Source organism: Lepidochelys kempii, chromosome 10, assembly GCF_965140285.1.
Source record: "Lepidochelys kempii isolate rLepKem1 chromosome 10, rLepKem1.hap1, whole genome shotgun sequence".
Classification (NCBI taxonomy): domain Eukaryota; kingdom Metazoa; phylum Chordata; order Testudines; family Cheloniidae; genus Lepidochelys; species Lepidochelys kempii.
In genome coordinates this window covers 8,723,459-8,742,203 of record NC_136389.1, presented here as the reverse complement: position 1 = coordinate 8,742,203, position 18,745 = coordinate 8,723,459, and the positions used below count along the sequence as shown (strand labels likewise).

General features: G+C 45.3%; 1 protein-coding gene across 3 annotated transcripts in view; it reads right to left on the bottom strand.

The window, feature by feature from the left end:
- MAP2K3 (mitogen-activated protein kinase kinase 3) overlaps nt 1-18,745 on the bottom strand; it is a 53,711-nt gene that overhangs the window by 29,201 nt on the left and 5,765 nt on the right. The window contains exon 1 of one of the 3 annotated variants that reach the window (XM_073361884.2): nt 10,179-10,394. The exons of 1 other annotated variant lie outside the window; for it this stretch is intronic. In XM_073361884.2, the coding sequence (XP_073217985.1) occupies nt 10,179-10,335 (157 nt within the window). In that variant the 5' untranslated portion in view covers nt 10,336-10,394. Of the gene's footprint in view, nt 1-1,331; nt 1,404-10,178; nt 10,395-18,745 lie in introns of those variants that run through there. One more of the 3 variants, XM_073361885.2, reaches the window with a different exon arrangement.

The window sequence follows — 18,745 nt, the reverse complement described above, 5'->3', positions numbered from 1 at the left end:
ATTTCTCCTGCCACAACCTTGATAAAGTTTAAAACCGCCAATTGCATTTCCTGGAGCTGTTTAATTCCACCTTGGTGTATGCATGTGTGTGGTACCTCTCCCTACTGGCTGACGTGGGTGGAAACTAGCAGGACAAATCTTAAGAACTGTAAATAAAGCTATTTGACTGAGCTGACCTTTGAAATGCAACCTCTGTTGCCTCATGGCCTCTGTACTCCCATGTGCCAGCCCCAGGTAAGGCACTGTGCAGAGGAAAGACAGCAGCGCTACAGAATCTACCATACAGGGGGAACAGGGACAAGAACTGGAGCATTAACAAGATAGTTGGCTTGAGGGCTCAGGAAAGGAAGTTAGCAACACCTCTCTAGAGGGTTTGATTTTGTATCCAGCACGTTCTGTTTGCCCCTGGACAGGACAGTCCGAGCACTGATTTGGGGATGAAGAAAGGCAAATGAAGGATGGGAAACCCAGTGTTTCATCCAAGCCACAGAAGAACAATAAATTTGTTAGTCTCTAAGGTGCCACAAGTCCTCCTTTTCTTTTTGCGGATACAGACTAACACGGCTGCTACTCTGAAACCAGTCAGATAATAGTCAGCTTTAAGGGCAAGATAAGAGATCAGGTGACAATCTCCTTAGATAAAGGCACAGCCAGCTGAAGCAAAGAGGGTTGTTGGCTCCTCCAGCAGAGAGCCATGGCAATATTTGCACCACTCTGCAGCCTGGAAAGAGCAATCAAAGTGGGGGGGCGGGGGGCATGCTAAGTGCAGTTACCCGCCCCACTGGGCAATTTTTCTGAGAAGCCGTCTTTGTAGAATTTTTGCAGAAGTTGAAAAAGCGCAACAAGTCAACCAGGAGGAGGAACAGGCAGTTCATAAAAAGCCCCTTATAGTCAGAGCCGCCCACAGACCAACAAAAAACAGTCACCTGTTAACCTCTGCTGAATCACAGCTCTGAACTGCAGCAGGTTCCCTGTTGGGCACTCAATTCTAGTGCAAAAGGACTTTTTGTGCAAAACAAACAAACAAACAGCCTGTTGTGTTTGGCAAATGCTTTAAAAAAAAACCAACAACACACGCTTAGCTGCAAACCCTGCAGATTTTTCCATACTCATGCCAGCCTGTACACCTACAGCTGGCATTTCAACCCAACGCCTGCAAGTCTCCAATATCTTTAAAACTAGCTAACTGTCCGGAAATACAGACCCCTCCGAGCAACGTTACAAAGCAAAACTGCACAGAATGAACTGACAGAAAGTTCCACCGCCCCTTTTACCATCTGAACTGCTCTTTAGAGCTTCCCGCCACGTGTTTTGGAAATTGCAACATATACCTTGTTTCTTGTCCATGGTTTCCCAGAAATGAAGAACAGAAACAGCACGCCTTGAAGCAGCTGGGGGGTGGGGGGAGAGAAGGGGGAGAGGTCTGCAGGATCCAGTGCACAGAGCTTGCTGCAAACAACACTCCTTATTATAAAAAAGTATGCATGGTCCAAAGTACTCAACAGCCCTTTTCGATGACCTCTCTTTCCTCCCCTCCACGCCCCGTGCACAAACTAGAAGCAATCAGATCGTTCTAAGTTTTCTAGCCTGAGTGTGCTGGAGGAAAGAGGAAAAGATAGTGAGATGGCAGAGTGCAGTGTTCCTTCACAGGCAGCTGCCGAAGTTGGCCAGTTTCAGCTCAGATTACACTTTGAAAGCTCAACAGTTGTAAAAGCTGTAGCAGTGAAATAGCACATGACGTCAAACAGGAAACTGGACCAGGGCCAATTATGGAGGCCATTGAAGTACAGGATTTTTAAAATGCATCCCATCAGGACACATTACTGGACAAAGTGGTCGTTAAACCCAAGCTGGATTTTAAAAGGCAGCTTTTACAGACACACCCCTTCCAACCAAATGTAGACGATTTTAGATCAAGGTCAATAATGAAACAGTTAAACATGACAGCTATGCAGACAGGCTAATTCGTTTTTTTATGTCCCCGCGCACAACCACGGGACACAATGCAAGAACAGCGGATCAGAATTCTATCCTGCTTTCCACAAAGCTGCAGGGCTCCGAAGCCACACAGCACGGCCCATTACTGAAATGGCGCGTGCTTCACTTGAAAGGAGGACTGGTCCCCGGCCCCAGTGAGCTTGCACTCTAAATAAAGCAAGATGCAAACAGTGAGAACTAATCAAAAGAAGAAAGAAAATGCAAGACAAGGACAAGGCTTATAAACATAAAGCTATGTGATTGCTTATGTCTCCACTTCGGTCTTCTTAAAGGGGCTTCATTGAATTCAAGACATACTGCAACAGAACCTGACAATGCACCAAACTTTTTTTTTTTTAAACCAAAAATTTTAAACCAGGATTGTGTCTTTTAACATATACACCGTTGTCCAACTATGAAATCTCTGTTCATGGAAAATACCTTGCCCTCCTAGTGGTTCACCTCACCTATCGGAGCTTTGCATGCCAGCTTGGAGTCCGGCCTGCACTGCAACCTGTGTCAGCAATAGAACAAAAAGAAAAGGAGTACTTGTGGCACCTTAGAGACTAACCAATTTATTTGAGCATGAGCTTAGAAGCTCCTTGGAGCAGGCAAGTGCCAGCTGCTGTAGGGAAGAAGTGCAACTGACTGCCATGACAATAACTCTGTGGTGGGGGAAAACAAAGGGCTTGTTTAAAGTTAATAAGATGAAGGTGCACCAAATCATGCAGTAGTTACATTGAAGAAAGCAGACATTGCTTTTGGTCCACGGGGGGTGTGCGCAGAGTGCAAAGGGAAGAAAGATGCTTGTATTTATTTATAGAGCAGGTGACATCCAAATTGCTGTGCGCTTCTGACAACTATTACCACAACAAATAATGCAAACATTGTTCCATTACAATGCCAGGATAACAGCCATTCCAGGATGACAGCCGTGGTGGCATCTCAGAAATAAAAATCACTGTACGGACTGTACTTGTAAATAAAGAGTTGGAGGCTGCAGGGGAAATCTCAATATTTTTGCACAAGTGTATGTAAAAAATAGGGGCCAAAGCATGTTTATTCTCTCCCATCCCTCAGATCAGGCCAACCAAAGCCAGTTTTGTACTTACTCTTTAGCTTCAAGCTTTGATAAGCACGTGCTTTTATTTGTTTCCATCACGAGTCAGCCTAGGAAAGATATTGCACCAAGTTCCTTCTTTACCTTAAGCTAATAATAGAAATACGCGCCTGCCTGATTCACTCATGAAATATTCACTAATTGTGTAGGCTATGCTGGACCACGGGCACTGGAAGGAAGAAAGGTCAGAGATGGAGATAACTGTACATACTTAACAAGGCTGCTCTAATTTTAAGTAGTGTTTATAACACGGCCCAGAAGGACCGTCGAGGATGCTTCGGGGGGGGGGGGGGATTTACACCGCAGGCTATAGATTCAGGCTGAGGTTTTCAAAGTTTCTTAAAACAGGAACTGCCAAACTGGATGAGAACAGAGATCCATCTAATCCAGTTTCATCTTTGACATTGTTCAGCACTGGATGATTTAAGAGGAAGATGTGGGATAATCTGCCGCTCATACTTGATCTCATCCTGATCTTTAACATGGAGACTGACATAAGCTCCTGAAGCATGGGGTTTAGTATCCCTTCTCCAATTTTTAGCAATAACTAACAACTCTGGATGTTCTTGTTATCCATACAAACATCCCATTCATCTTTTAATCTTATTAAGTTCTTGGCCTCAACAACTTTCTGTGGCAATGACTTCCACCGTCTATTTACACTTGGTGTGAAAAAGCGTTTCCTTTGATCAGTTTTGAAGTTAACACTTTCAATTTCATGAATGTCCCCTTGTTTTTGTGTTATGAGACAATGAACAGAAATGCCGAATCCACCCGCTCATGTCTTATTCCCGAAGCTGAGAAAACTTCAACCTTAGTGGATGTGGGGAACTTGAGAAGAGTCTCGGTCAATGTTTTAGTTAGCGAGACAGATATTATTTACACAAACTCCCAGTCCAAAGGTTTGAATGCGCTGCAGACTCCCACACCACAAAGGATGCAAAGTAACTGGACGTTCATCATCCAACATTTAATACTGTGCAGTTAGACCAGAGGTGGGCAAACTACCACCCGCGGGACTGTCCTGTCTGGCCCTTGAGTTCCCAGCCAGGGAGGCTAGCCCCTAGGCCCTCCCCTGCTGGCTGTCCTCCCTCCCCCACAGACTCTGCTCACTGCGCCGCCAGTACTCGGGGGGGCGGGGGTGTTGGATAGGTGTGGGAGTCCTGGGGGGCCTGCCAGGGGGCAGGGGTGTGAATAGGGGTCGGGGCAGACAGGGGACAGGCAGCAGGGGGGATGGTTCTGGGCAGGGGGTCCTGGGAGGGGGCGGTCAGGGGACAAGGAGCAGGGAGGGTTGGATAGGTCAGAGGTTCTGAGGGGGCAGTCGGGGGCGGATAGGGGGTGGGGGCCAGGCTGTTTGGGGAGGCACAGCCTTCATACCGTTTCAGAACACCGATGTGGCCCTCTGGCCAAAAAGTTTGCCCACCTGAGTTAGACCCTTGAACAAAAGGCATTGTAAGTGTTTTACTAAAATTAATTTAGCCACATGACGTCCCCATGAGGTGGGTAAGTTATTTCGCCATTTTTCAGATGGGTAAACTGTGGCACGGGTGGGTTAAAAGGACTTGCCCAGCGGAGTCCATGGCAGAGCTGGGAATACAAAGCAGGGGTCCTGACTCAATCTGCTCTAACCAGAAGGCAACACTGCAGTCTTCTTGGCTTTCAGAGTCCATGCCATCTCCTGTACATCAGCAACCCTCAGTAAGTGGAAGAGCACACCCTAAACACAGCAGTGATCTAGAACAGCCCTCCCAACAAAGGCCTGTTCCATCACCCTTCCCCTCTAAACAGCTGCAGACAAATATGCTTTTGGAAATACTGAGTCAAGGTTAATACCTAATCAAGGATAACTGAAGACACGTATGGAAGATGCAAGGGCTTTTGAAAGAAATCAGAGAAAATAGTAATAGCTCGCCCCTTAAACACCAACAACTTTAGCATGGTAAGAAGGGTCCCTTTCCCACCTCTTAAATGTTTGGGAGGGGAAAGGATTAAGAGTCCCTTAAAATAAGAAACATAAGGCAATGCTACACAGATCTGCCAACAGGAGCTGTGCAAATAACCAGTATTTCAGGTCACTAAGCAAAAAGTTAAAAATAATTAGCTTGGAGTTGAACTAAACATTTATTTAAATCCAAAACATTTTTTTCGACTAATGGCGGGGGGGTTGGGGGGGAGAGAAGACTGTTTTGTCTTGGATTTTTTTTATTTTAAACAACTTTTTGTCTGGAATATTAATTGTTTTATTTAAAAAAGTAAAAAGCTTTGTTTCAGAAATGTCAAAGCTATGTCAAAATGTCCCGTTTTCAAATGGAATAATTTGGCCAATTTGACAGAGATTCATGAAATCTTTTGGTGGACCCAAATCTGCACTTTTTTGACCAAAAATTTCATCCAGTTTTATATCCAAACACAGGAATGTTCAGACTAAACTGACAGGGACTGTATTTTTGGTGTGTGGGTGTGTGTCCAGGGCCTAGCATAATGGAGTCTAAGATTGGAGCCGCTAGGTGCTAGCACGATAGAAGTAGGAATTGATTATCTAGGAGGCTGGGGCGGACAGAGGGTTAAACAGCCAAGCGGAGTTCAGCAAGAGAAGAAACCAGCACCATACAGACTCCTTAAACTCTTGATGGGATAAAGACCTTGCAATTAAAATACTAAAAGTTCCACTTGGGAAATTTCATGGTCACTTAGAGACTGCATAGCAGAAAATTCAGCTTCCATGTCTATATCAAGTTGGCTGCATTCAAGAACCCATAACTGCGCAGAAAGGTTTCATAGAAAGGACCATAATCCAGCCCCCCCAAAATTGCTCTAGTTATGGAAAGGGGGTTTGGTTTTAATCAAACCTCTTAACATTTCTCTATCCTACAATAAAAATCCAGTGTTCTAGCTTGATGAATTAACATTCCTCTTAGCAGACATTTCTGTGCCTCCCTACAGCCGAGTAACAGAGAGAACAGTCTATTCCCAGCCAGACAATCCCCAGTGTTACAAGATGCTGCACTGTGCTGGGCTTCTAACAGTCTACAGTAATATGCACTTAGTGCACTGACTAGGCAGCCACAGTTTCCTCTGTACGTATGCAACACTGACGCCCCCTAGGGTCTGAGAGCGCCCCATGCAAAGGAAATCCAACAATCAATGGGTCATACCTCAATCTCACAGCAAGGCCTGGGGATTCTGCTGTACATTAGTGTGGCGGACTAGAAGTTCTCCAGTAGCTCTATTTATATGCAGGCTTTCAAGTGAATCCAATATGAAAATACAGTCACCTCTGGGTTAGTTATTTGGATATTAAAATCTATGCTATGCCGTGCCCACATTCCCAGTTTTCAATACAACAGATCACTGTACTGACGATGTCTGACTGCAGTGCAGGGGCTGGAAGTCAGGGGAAACCTGGAGACTTTGGCAGATTTAGCTGGAGCTTTGGGGACCTGGACGCAGCACCGGATTTGTGGGAGCAGCACATTAGCGGCTGTTCCTGCTGAATGTGACCAGCTGTAAAGTAGTTCACAATATTGACATTTAAATTGCCTGCTTTAAGTCTGAGTTAATCCCCCTAAGATGCATGGACCAGATAACACCTGTCTGAGCTACTGGTGTGGTCCATCTGACTTCCAGGAAGACACCACTGCACTGGTTACAGTCTCAGTGTCCAGGTTACCTGCACAACCACAAGCGTTGGGAAAAAAAAACGTGGTGGGTTTGTTTTTTAAATGCAAGCTGAGACTCTCAAGCACAGGGCTGGTTCTGCAGCTGCAGGACTATGGCCTACACAGGGCTGCAATCATACCACCAGGATCAGACCCAGAGCTGTGAGGAAGCTTCCCACTTATAATGGAGACCGGTCACCCCTCTAGGAGAAGGTGAAATGAGGAACCACTAGCTGGTGTTTGTACGATGCCTTAAATATGCAACATTGCTATATATGTGCTAAGAATTTGCAACAAGGGCTTATACGAAAGCTCAATAAGATGACTAGATGCATGGCAATGGCAGATAATGTCCCAGCTTGCATTTAAAAATGCACCAAGGCTCAAGGCAGAGAGCCAAGCGCAGCTCACGGGACACAGGACAGCCACGCACATCCGCATCTTCAGCTCTTTCGATGACTCCTTACATCAATGTCCATTTCCGTGGCTGGATTTTCAAGCTAGTTCTCAGTACTTGAGAGGAAGGCACTTGCAGGAGATCTCTTTCCCAAAGGGCCTGCTCAGAGCAGCAGCGTTGGCTACGCTTCCTCCCACGAACAGAAGTGCTCTGACTCAGACTCAAGCGGACGTCGGTGACTGCTCTACAGCGGCACACAGCACTAAACCACCTGCCTACCTCTCCTATTCATACCGCTCCCCATCCAGCTGGGCACTGTCCCCCTGCTTAAAGCTCGCACATAGACCTAGTTAAGCATCTTCCTAATGCAGACCCAGCCATGGATAAAAGCATGCCCCGTGCTGACAGGCTTCTGAAGCAGCTGACTCCAGAACCCAACCCCTCAGCTCTGTGGTGCAAGGTCTAGTCAGGCAGTAGAGCCCCAGCTGGTAGATTCATTACCCTCATGCAGCCTCTAGTCTGCACAATTGCATCAAACAGCTAACCCTAAAGAGTAAAATATTCTTAGAATTATGAAACTTGGGACCGAAAGACAGGCTGCACTGACCCAGCTGCACACACACTTCGGGGTGGGGGTGGGGGAGCAGAAAGGGAGCTGGCATGCAGCCACAAGACAAAGATCTGGAAAGCAATCCCAGCCCAAATGCATCTTAATTGTTAAGCAAAGGCAAGCGAGACTAAGAGAAAAGCAACTCCTATGCATCCTCTCTCTCCCTGCCTCGCACCTCGCTCCTAGACCAAAAAGGTACACAAGCACAGAGGTGATAGCCATGGAGAGTCAGAAAAGCCAGCAGCTCATTTATATCTTGAATCCTTCCAGACAGGCAGAGAGGGATTTTCATCTTTGCTGCAAGTTTAAAGCTGACTAGACACCTGCTCTAGCAAATGGAGCTGGGTGAAAAATAAGCAAACTTTTCCCATCTGCAGCTGTGTTCCCTGAACAGAGGTCAGAGGCATAGTGAAAACAAACACAGGTGTTCTGTCTGGCCCAGAGACCACAGTCAGGCTCTTCTTCAGAAAAAGCAATTTCCAGTCTGAGAACAAGGCAGGCAGCTGCATGGAGCATTTAGAGGAAAGTTTCCCCCTCTGGAGTCATAACTGTAGCATCATTGGACTCTGTGGTTATTGCTTCTCAACACTCCAGCTCAACACACAGTTTACATGTTTTGGTTTAACTGCTGGCTTTGCAGACGCCCCCTGGGATCCGTGAGTCCAACTCACTCTCACAGGCATATGGGTCCTGCAGTAAAAGAAAGCCTGTCAGAAGCAACAAGTATAGTTGTGCATGAAACTCCAGAGATTCAAGGAGCAAGGAGGTGCCACTTGTACGATCAGTTGTCTGATTCTGTTCTCACTAAGGCAGCCTTCTCCAACCAGGACAGGCTGAGAAGAAACACAAGCCTGACAGACCTCATCACAAGTGAAAGTCTTAGTTAACAGTAAAAGGAAAAGGAGTACTTGTGGCAGCTTAGAGACTAACAAATTTATTTGAGCATAAGCTTTCATGAGCTACAGCTCACTTCATCGGATGCATTCAGTGGAAAATACAGTGGGGAGATGCATCCACTGAATGCAAGTACAGACACGGCTGCTGCTCTGAAACCTGTCGTCATTAGTTAACAGTGGTACTAGAGGTTTCAGAGCAGCCGCTGTGTTAGTCTGTATTCGCAAAAAGAACAGGAGGACTTGTGGCACCTCAGAGACTAACCAATTTATTAGAGCATAAGCTTTCGTGAGCTACAGTTCACTTCATCCGCTGCAGTGGATTTCCACTGAATGTATCCGATGAAGAGAGCTGTAGCTCACGAAAGCGGATGTTCAAATAAATTGGTTAGTCTCGGAGGTGCCACAAGTCCTCCTGTTCTTTTAGTGGTACTACAGAGGATTTTTTCCTGCTTTCACTGTCAATCTACCAAACGAATTGCTGCTACTTTTCTTTGGACATAACCCCGAGTACATCTTCAGAGGAGAAACTATATTCATTTGCACCTGGCTGCGTCATCATTTCAATCCAGTGGGAGGCTTTGATTATATATTATAGCGGAAAAGAATTCAAACTGGGATGCTGAACTGATAGTTCATTGAAGATGACAAACCAATGCAGCATTACATTTCTCTTTAATTTATAAGTGACAATATCTTGAATAACTCCCTCCCCATTTACACTAGTAGTTATATCTTAGACACTGTATTTCCTCCATTCCCATATCAAACCAACTGTGACTAAATTTCCAGGTCCCCACTATATTCCAATTGGCTTTTACGCCCAGACACTTTAATAGGCTCTGTCAAGTGTTATACACTAATCTCTATTTGGCTCTATGCATAATAGAGAAAACAAGAGTTAGTTTTAATTCCTGCTTAGCCCCCAGGTTCCCCACAAACCTTTCAAGAGGGATTTCTCTACCCCCCCCCCGCCAGCTGTCGGAGTTTGGAGAATTCCCATATCATTGAGGAGATAGCGGGGGTGGAAGAAAAAAACGGAACCGGTGATACTTGGTCCATTTCTCCATAAGCAGCCACTGGCCTTCACCTTAGGATATCAGCATCTCCATTCTCACATCCAAAGCTCTGTATTCAACAACTGCCAGGTTACAAGCATTACTCCGAACCATTGAACAAATAATGCTACCAGGTCATAATGAAAGAGGTAGGTGACAAGCTTGGCCCACGTACCCCACCAGCAATGAGGCGACAAGAATTAAGAAAGCAAGTCCTCAACTCAGACAGGTACTTAGACACAGGCGTGACATTAAGGACGGTCGTAGTCTCATCAAAGTCAATAGCACTGCTCACGTCCTTGAAGGTGCTTCAAGTCCTTGGTGAATCAGGGTCTAAGTCAGAGGTGGGCAAACTACGGCCCACATCTGGCCCGTGGGACCATCCTGCCTGGCCCCTGAGCTCCTGGCTGGGAAGGCGAGCCCCCGGCCCCTCCCTTGCTGTTCCCCCTCCCCCGCAGCCTCACCTCGCCACGCCACCAGTCCTCTGGCCCACCGCTCCTGCTGGGCAGTGCTCTGGGCAGCGTGGCTGGCTCCGGCCAGGCGGTGGGACTGCAAGCTCCTGCTGCATGTCCATGAAAAGATACCCCAGCCCTCAAACAGCGAGTTTCCAAATGCCAACATCACAGCCTGCACGGCAGAGCCAGGTCACACTAGGTTATCCTAGATAGGGGAAGAGGATAGAGAGCAACACAATTCACTGTGCCAGTGTCATGGTTTACTGCACCTATTGCTTCCGTCTCTCAAATCAATTTATTTTAATTGCACAGAGTGTTTCTCAAAGTGAAGTGGAAATAAGCTATAAGCTTTGCAGGTGGTTTTGTATCAAATCCCATTCAAACAACTGTCTCTCTGCTCTGTGGAAATAGCTTTTGCCGGGCAGACAGACAAGTCCCAACATGTCAGCTCATATCCTGGGTCAAGGTCTAACAGGCTGTGAGTCAACACAGCTTTCTCGGCTGCAGCCTACAGCCACTTGGAAGCCCTAGGCAGACCCTATACGAGGCATTCCTTAAAAAAAAAAAAAAAAAAAAAGCCTCCCATATGAAAGAAGCCCAGAATCAGAAGTGCCAGGGGGGGCCATTCTGTCGAGAGGAATGTAGAATGGAATGGAATGTACAGAAGTCAAAGTTTTAAAGATTAAAAGGGAAAAACGTTGGCTTTCTTCCATGCAATTGTTACAGGCAGAGCTCACTGAGGGGAAGCCACGTGTAAAATCCCAAGTGGGAAAACCCACAATCACTGCACAAGAAACTCCTTGTGAAGGCAAAACTCAAGTGCAAACTTTCCTGGTGACTTGGGCTCCATACACAAAAAAAGGAGTCAGACACACACGACAACTGTATGGTGGCAGAAGGACAACCAGTGTGAGAAGGAATGTGGTGGGTGTCTAAATGAGGAATGTGTTGAGGCCAATAAAGTTTGGATTCATACAAAATTCACTTACAACTTTCTCCTACAGTAGAACCTCAGAGTTACGAACCCCTCAGCACAGAGGTTGTTCCTAACTCTGAAATGTTCCTAACTCTGAACAAAACATTATAGTTGTTCTTTCAAAAGTTTACAACTTTGAAACTTTGCTATGTAGAAGAAAAATGCTGCTTTCCCTTTATATTTTAGTAGTTTACATTTAACACAGTACTGTACTTGCTTTTTTTTTTTGGTCTCTGCTGCTGCCTGATTGCGTACTTCTGGTTCCAAATGAAATGTGTGGTTGACTAGTCAGTTTATAATTCTGGTGTTCATAATGCTGAGGTTTTCTGTACTTATATTAAGATACCTTCTGCCACAACATCTTTATTCTCAAGTCATCTGCCCACGTTTACAACTACTGACCCAAGACTTCAGATGCTCAAAGAAGGCAGTGGCTGAGATCTATTTAGTATGTGTAGGGCCCTACCAAATTCACGGTCCATTTTGGTCAAATTCACAGTTAGAGGATTTTTTAAATTGTAAATGTCACGATTTCAGCTATTTAAATCTGAAATGTCAGTGTGTTGTAATTTTAGGGGTCCTGACCCAAAAAGGAGTTGGGGGGGTCCAAAGGTTATTGTAGGGGGGGTTGGGGTACTTCTGCCCTTACTTCTGTGCCGCTACCGGTGGCGATGCTGCCTTCAGAGCTGGGCAACTGGAGAGTGCTGGCTGGGAGCCCAGCTCTGAAGGCAGAGCCACCGCCAGCAGCAGCATAGAAGTAAAGGAGGCATGGCACGATATTGCCATCCTTACTTCTGCACTGGTGGTGGCAGGATGCTGCCTTCAGAGCAGGGTGCCCGGTTAACAGCCACTGCTCTCCAGCCGCCCAGCTCTGAACGCAGTACAGAAATAAGGGTGGCAATACCGCAACCCCCTAAAATAACCTTGTGACCCCCCCGCAACTCCCTTTTGGGTTAGGACCGCCAATTTTAGAAACACTGGTCTCCCCCGTGAAATTTGTATAGTATCAGGTAAAAGCACACAAAAGACCAGATTTCACAGGAGGAGACCAGATTTCACGTTCTGTGATGCATTTTTCATGGCTGTCAATTTGGTAGGGCCCTCTAAGTATGTGACAGAAGCACCAATTGGGAAAGGGCCTGATTTTAGTGCAACTTTAGGGCAAAGAAACCAGGGCTATGCCTGGCCCCCAATGGAACACCCTAGGCATTGAATTGGCAGTTCCAGTTCTCTCAGCTCTAAAAAATTGCCCCTCTCCACCACGCAGCATGCCGAGAGGTACGCGACAAGCTTGCTCAAAGCTGGCTGTGGCTTTCTACACCTCAATAATGCTGGAGACCATAAACCAGTGAGAAAAGGTAATAAAGAGTTAATGAATGGAATGTGCAGGCCAGAGACCAGTAATCTCCCTTAACAGAGCACAGTATACTCGAGGAATTAAAACGTAAGTAATTAAAACACAGGGAGAGGCCATCAACCAGAATAGCAGCATGGCCTCAAGCTTTAAGAAATCCAAACACTGCCAGAGAGATAAAGCTAAACTCCAGCAGAGGCTCTTACGCTCAGGCCTGCACTGATCCCATTCACAGCACCTCCACCCACACACCACTCATCCCCACAGCTTGCATCCTCTTTTATACTGTTGCTTTATTTGGTTTCTGTGAACACTGAGCTTGTCAGCCAATAGGGAAGGGAGTCAACAGGAAGTGCAGGAAGGACAGCCTGCTGACAGGGTCTGATTTAAACAGGCAATGCTGGGTAGAAATGGTGGACCAACTTTACTTCTAGCAAGGCCAGGGAGACCTAGTATGCCTGCCAATACACTGGGACATTTAAAAAAAAAAGTCATTAAGATGCAACTTTTGCTAATGGAAATGATTTTCTGGATGCAGTCAAATGGCTGTATTTGTGCCATCTGAGGCAGAGTGGCGGGGGCAGAACTCACAGCTATGCATTTCTAGGACACCTTACAAAGGATCTCAAAGGGTTTCAAATATTAGTTGAGCACTAGGTAAACAAGGGATTTTGTAACGACCACTTCACCCACTGCTGCAATGCAATTCGCAACAGCACTCCAGGACAGGAACTGACCACCGCCACCACAGCCTGGAGAGGGAATTTAATTAGCCAGACTGTGGGGTTAGCATATTGGTCTCGTGCGGAAAGAGTCACGTCATCTTTAGTAGTAAGAAACACTTTCGTTGCCTTTCATCACAGCTCCCTGCAGAAGCACAGGATGCTAAGGCACTGGTATCGTAATGGCTCAGAAGAAATGCCCTTGATCAACACCATCTCCTGTTTTGATCCCTGCAGGTCTCCCACCTGGGCACTGACGGAGTCGGAGTCTGAGCCTGCTCCACTCGCAAGATCCAACAACCACTATGGCTCCAGGGAAGAGAACTTGATCCAAAAGACAAAGGAGACACTTAACCAAATGGAAGTGTTCCTCTTCAATGACAGAATAATCACACTAGCTTTAAGAGCACAGAGAAACCCTGCATGGAAAGATGTGGACAGTAAGAGCAGATACCTACTTGACTGCATTGCGGTATGCAGACAGCCAAATGCCCGCGTAGGGGACATATGGGTGTTCTGTTCTTGAACAATTAGCATCAGCAGACACAGCAAGGGAGCCCAGAGAGCATCCCTGACTGGGAGTTGCACTTGTTGCAGAATCTGCTGAAATGCATTTTCTTGACCCATGCAGGAAAACTGCTTTTTCAGCTGTCCCCATTAAGTCCGTAGGAAGACTGTGTTCATACATATGCATCATGAAGCGATATTTATCAGGCCAAATAGTCCAGACTTGCAGATATTTCCCAGACAACCCCACGGTTGACTCATGCAATTACCTGACCCAGCACGTTTATAATTTGTCAAACGTATTACGACCACCTGCCAGCTCTTACAGCAGAACATTTTCCCCCTTATATCACCACCTCCCCAGCCTTTGGCTCGTACTTTGAATTGCCATTGTGCATTATATTTACTAATTACACAAGGCCCTGACCACCTTTATAATAAACTTCAGAGGCTTCCAACTGGACCAGAGGAGCCCCAGGATGTGCTGCTACTCTGGACTGGTCCACACATGTTTTTTGTGCTGCTTTAACTGTGTTGGTGCAGAAATAGATCTAGTTAAAGCAGCACAATCCATTAGTGGGGACTGCAGTTATATCAGTAAATATACTGGCATGCTATTTCATAAATTGACTGGACTACAAGCACCTTTCCATCGGAATAGCTATGCCCACACTAGGAGATTGAACTGCCTTAGCTAGATCACTATTTAAAAAAAAGAGCACCCCCTACCCAAAATATGTTCAAATCAGTATGAACACTGTATAGACCAGGGCTCAGTACAATCACATAGGGCATTTTATCCTCTCACATTTTAACACCCATGGAAAGGAAGATATAGGCAAAATCTTACACATTCACTCCTCTACCCCAAGACTAAGATACTACGATCCTATGTTGGATCCCAATGGTGAAATACAGTGTTTGCAGCTCAATTCCCAGTGTTAAGAGACCTTCACCTGCACGTCACTCACACAGTGTCCACCTCCCACAAAAATGAAGGAGCAGTAGCTTTTACCTGATGCTTTACCCAAATCTAGTGTCCTGAACTCAGTATCAACCTGTCCCCCCATCCCCAATCAGATATTCATCCTCATGATCTGCTGGAACCAAAAAGAGCTCCTGAAAAATCAAAAGTCGCATTACTGTTTTTATATCCCTAGAAGGTGCCAAAAACATCAATGTCAATATGATGAACAAGAGTACATTAGCTTGGTATACAAACAGGATGTGCATCACTAGTTGCCTTAACCTCTCTACTCCTACCAGCTCCTTGGGCAAGGAGAGCCATGGCGTTGCTGGAAACGTGCAACTGTGACATCACACTCCTGGAACTTGGCACTAGCAACTGGACTCAGTTTTGACAGACACTGGTGCCAAACCACAGCCTATGGTTAGCCACCTCTTCTGGGAAATTACTTGTATTGTGCACTGTGGAGGTTTATCTCTTTCCAGCATTAGAATGTTTTTTGGGGGGGTGACATAACCTTGTGGTGAGTTTTGTTTCCTCCCCATCCTGCCTTCTGTTGGTCTACACTAGACTTTTTTAAATCTGGAGTTAACATGATTGTAAAATACATCCAGTTAACTGGCAAACTTGTTAAGGCTTTAAGATATGTGGCTTGTAACAAATATTTGGGGAGTGTCTACACACCAACCTCTACAAAAGATGCTATCAAGGCACTCAGTTAACTAAAAGGCCTAGTGCACATGAACCCTTGGAGGGAAGAAGGGAGGTTGTAGTGCGTTTAACTAATTCAGTTGTTTTATGCACCCCACATCATCTTGTTTCACTCTGGAAGTTTCTACCAGACCAGGCACCAGCTGGGCAATCACCTTTATACTGTACATCACTGAGAGAGTTTCTTCTCCTTGCTTCCTGTTAGGTGGAGCCATGATGTCATCCCATAAGGGGATGGGAGGGAGAACGGGAAAAGTAGTTAAGTGGTGTCATTTTCTTCCCAGTCTGCTGCTGCCATACCCCAGAGTAGAGAGAGCACAAATCAGACAACTCCTTGAATCTGCTGTGTTTAATTTTGGGGGTGGGAGGAATGTTTTGGATTAAGATAATCTCCAAAAGAGTCTAAACTACATCACTGATTTCCATTAGACAGGTAGGATGGGCCAGTAGTTAGGTCACTAACCTAGGACATGGGAGACCTAGGTTCAATTCTCTGCTCCACCACAGACTTCATGTATGACCTTGGGCAAGTCACTTAGCCTCAGTTTTCCACCTGTAAAAATAGGGAAAATAGTACTTCCATACCTCATGGGGTATTGTAAGGTAAGTACTGAGATCTGCTGATGAAAAGTGCTATATAAGAGACCTAGCTATTATTACCTGGAATCTTTAAAATCAACATCAGGTGTCTTTCTATGTGATATGCCCTAGTTCAACCACAGCCACCGGGCTTCATGCAGGAATTCCAGCCTGGGCAATGCAGGAGGTCAGACCAGGAGATCTTGTGCCTTAAAACCAATGAATCAAAAATATTTTCATATTTCTCATTTAGAAAGTGTTATGAAAGCAGCTGCGTACAAAGCGGTGAGACTGTACTGAATGTTTACCCTTCTCAAGGGCTTCAAAGGGATGTGTTTTGACATGTAGCATGACTGCGCTGTTTTAGGACTTGTCTTTACTGCTGTGGTTTTTACTACAGGTGTTATCCTGAGGTAAAAAACACAGTGAAGACACAGTACAAGGTCAGCACTATACCCTGCCTGGGGTTGACCTGGGTGAGTTTACCTTGAGGAAAAAGTAACATGCCTGGTCTTTCCTGTCTTTGCTCATGCTTGTTAGTTACCCTGAGGTGAAAAATAAGTTTTTAGCAGCGAAAACAACACCTTCATGTCTCATATGCTCCAGACGCGAAGGAAGACTGATGGGGAGGAAGGGGAGCTGTTTTCTGACCAGACATGGTGGGAAGAGAATAGGAGTATCTAATGGTCAGCATAACAGATTCCTTCCCCGGGGATGGCACCTTGGTGCAACTGGAAGGCTCGTGCACATTCCAATCACCCCGAGAGCTCTGCTGGCAGGAGCTTTTAATTCCTGGAAGGATGACCCAAGCCAGACAAAAAGCAGTCCACTGGTCCTCCAGGGTGGGGTTGACCAACAGACCAACAACCTGTTCTCCGTTTTTAAAAAAAAAAAAGTTTCACTCTAGAGACACAACAAGGCAGTCATTCCAGTAAACAGCATGATGGAAGGGACAGTACAGTCCTCATGCCCTAAACAATGTCTAAAGGCAGTGGAAGGATTCAGATCCAAACAGATGCTTAAGACAGTCTTCTTACCTTCACCTGTATCACAGTCAAAATCCCAGGCTAAGTTTGGCCCTTATGAATATTAAGCAGTATCCAGCCAGCCAGCAAAACAGATCAACACGTGATTAGAAATACTGGGATGTCTAAGCAAAATATTTTACTGGCTCCAAAGGAGTTCTTCCTGTCTGTGAAATGGCAATAGACACAGTGCAACAGTGTCATCAGGAGTGCAGAGAGAGCTTCTCTATGCCTTATAATTGTTAAATGAATCACATACACTACATTAAAATACAATCAAACTGAAAAATAGGAATGCTCCTGCTTTTGCGGGTTCAGAACTAAAATTCGCCATTGTGCCTCCATACTAAAGCATACACTATATATAAAGCGACCCACTGCAAAACCTGGATCGAGCCTCGAATATGAATGCCTTATTTTTGGCTTGACCTTTATTTTACCGCAACTGGGTGTTATCAGGTGCAATAACTGTAGGAACAGTATGGACTGCACATGACAGCTCAGGAATCTAAGTCCACTGAATTGCATAACCATTTAACCAAGCTGCATTCCACATGGAAGACAAGTGAATCATCAAACCAAAGGGTGCAGTCCCTAAAAATGCAGGCTGGACGAGTCAATGCTAAAAATCACACTACTTATTTACCCACACTTGAGTGGAGCATATTGCCAGGAAAGCAGCAGTTCATTCACAGATGATTTTTCTGTATCTTCTGAAATGCAGCTGCCTTTTAATAAAAGTCTGGTTTCAATTCAAGCCCCACTGCAAAGAAAAATTTGACACTTTTTTTTTTTTGCTAACCCTCTCTTTTATAATCTAATTTTGAAGCCACAATAACCGCAATCCACATAGAGGGCCATTGCTCCAGGAAAGACAGATCCACGTCTTCACATAAGTGTACATGAAAAGGGAAGTAAAAGCAGATGGGTTTGAAAAGCAGATGCTCATATGCATGACACCTTACTTTTCTGTCACTCATTCCTTCCTGTCTCAGAGGAGAATCTCAGACCAAAAGAGAAGAATGTGCTTTTGCTACCTTGTGGCTGGTGCTACAGAAACTCCCCCAAGTCCAGTTCTCATACAGATTCTCTTCCAGATGTCATAATTGCATTTCTCCTCATTTCAATACTGTAACTTTCTACCTACCTTATTGGGGGAAATCAACCAAGACCTTTGTTTCTCAGGACACATAAAAACACCTTATTTGTTTCCCTCTCCACCTCCCCTCCCAGTTTTAGGACCCAAATATCCCCTTAATTCTTTTAATTAAAGCATCTGCTTTTCAGAACAAAGAGCAGTATGGACTTCAAAAACAAAGCACAGTAAAAAGCCAGCCACATTCTGAGCCTCTTATCGGTGACAGCATCCCACTTAAATCTATGGAAGGGTGAATTATACACAATTGCAAAGCTGAAGGCATAGTTATGCTTTAAATATAGTCCACGCAAGGGGTTTATGTTTGGACAAAGCCTCCTACCCAACATCATTCCATTGACAAGTGTTACACGCAACAGTTTCAAGTTACACAGCATCTAAAGAAACTGCAGGGGTAGAAGACGATGCTATGAGTAAACAGAAATGACAGTCTAATTTTGAAAGCTGCAATGGGATATATGTAGCTATTCCATTTGAGAGTTACAGAGAAACGGTCCCCGTTTCATATCCTGATCAGATTAAGACCAAGAAACAGAAGCAACAGACAAGAGGAAGCTGACTCTGCCAGACTCCATGCAG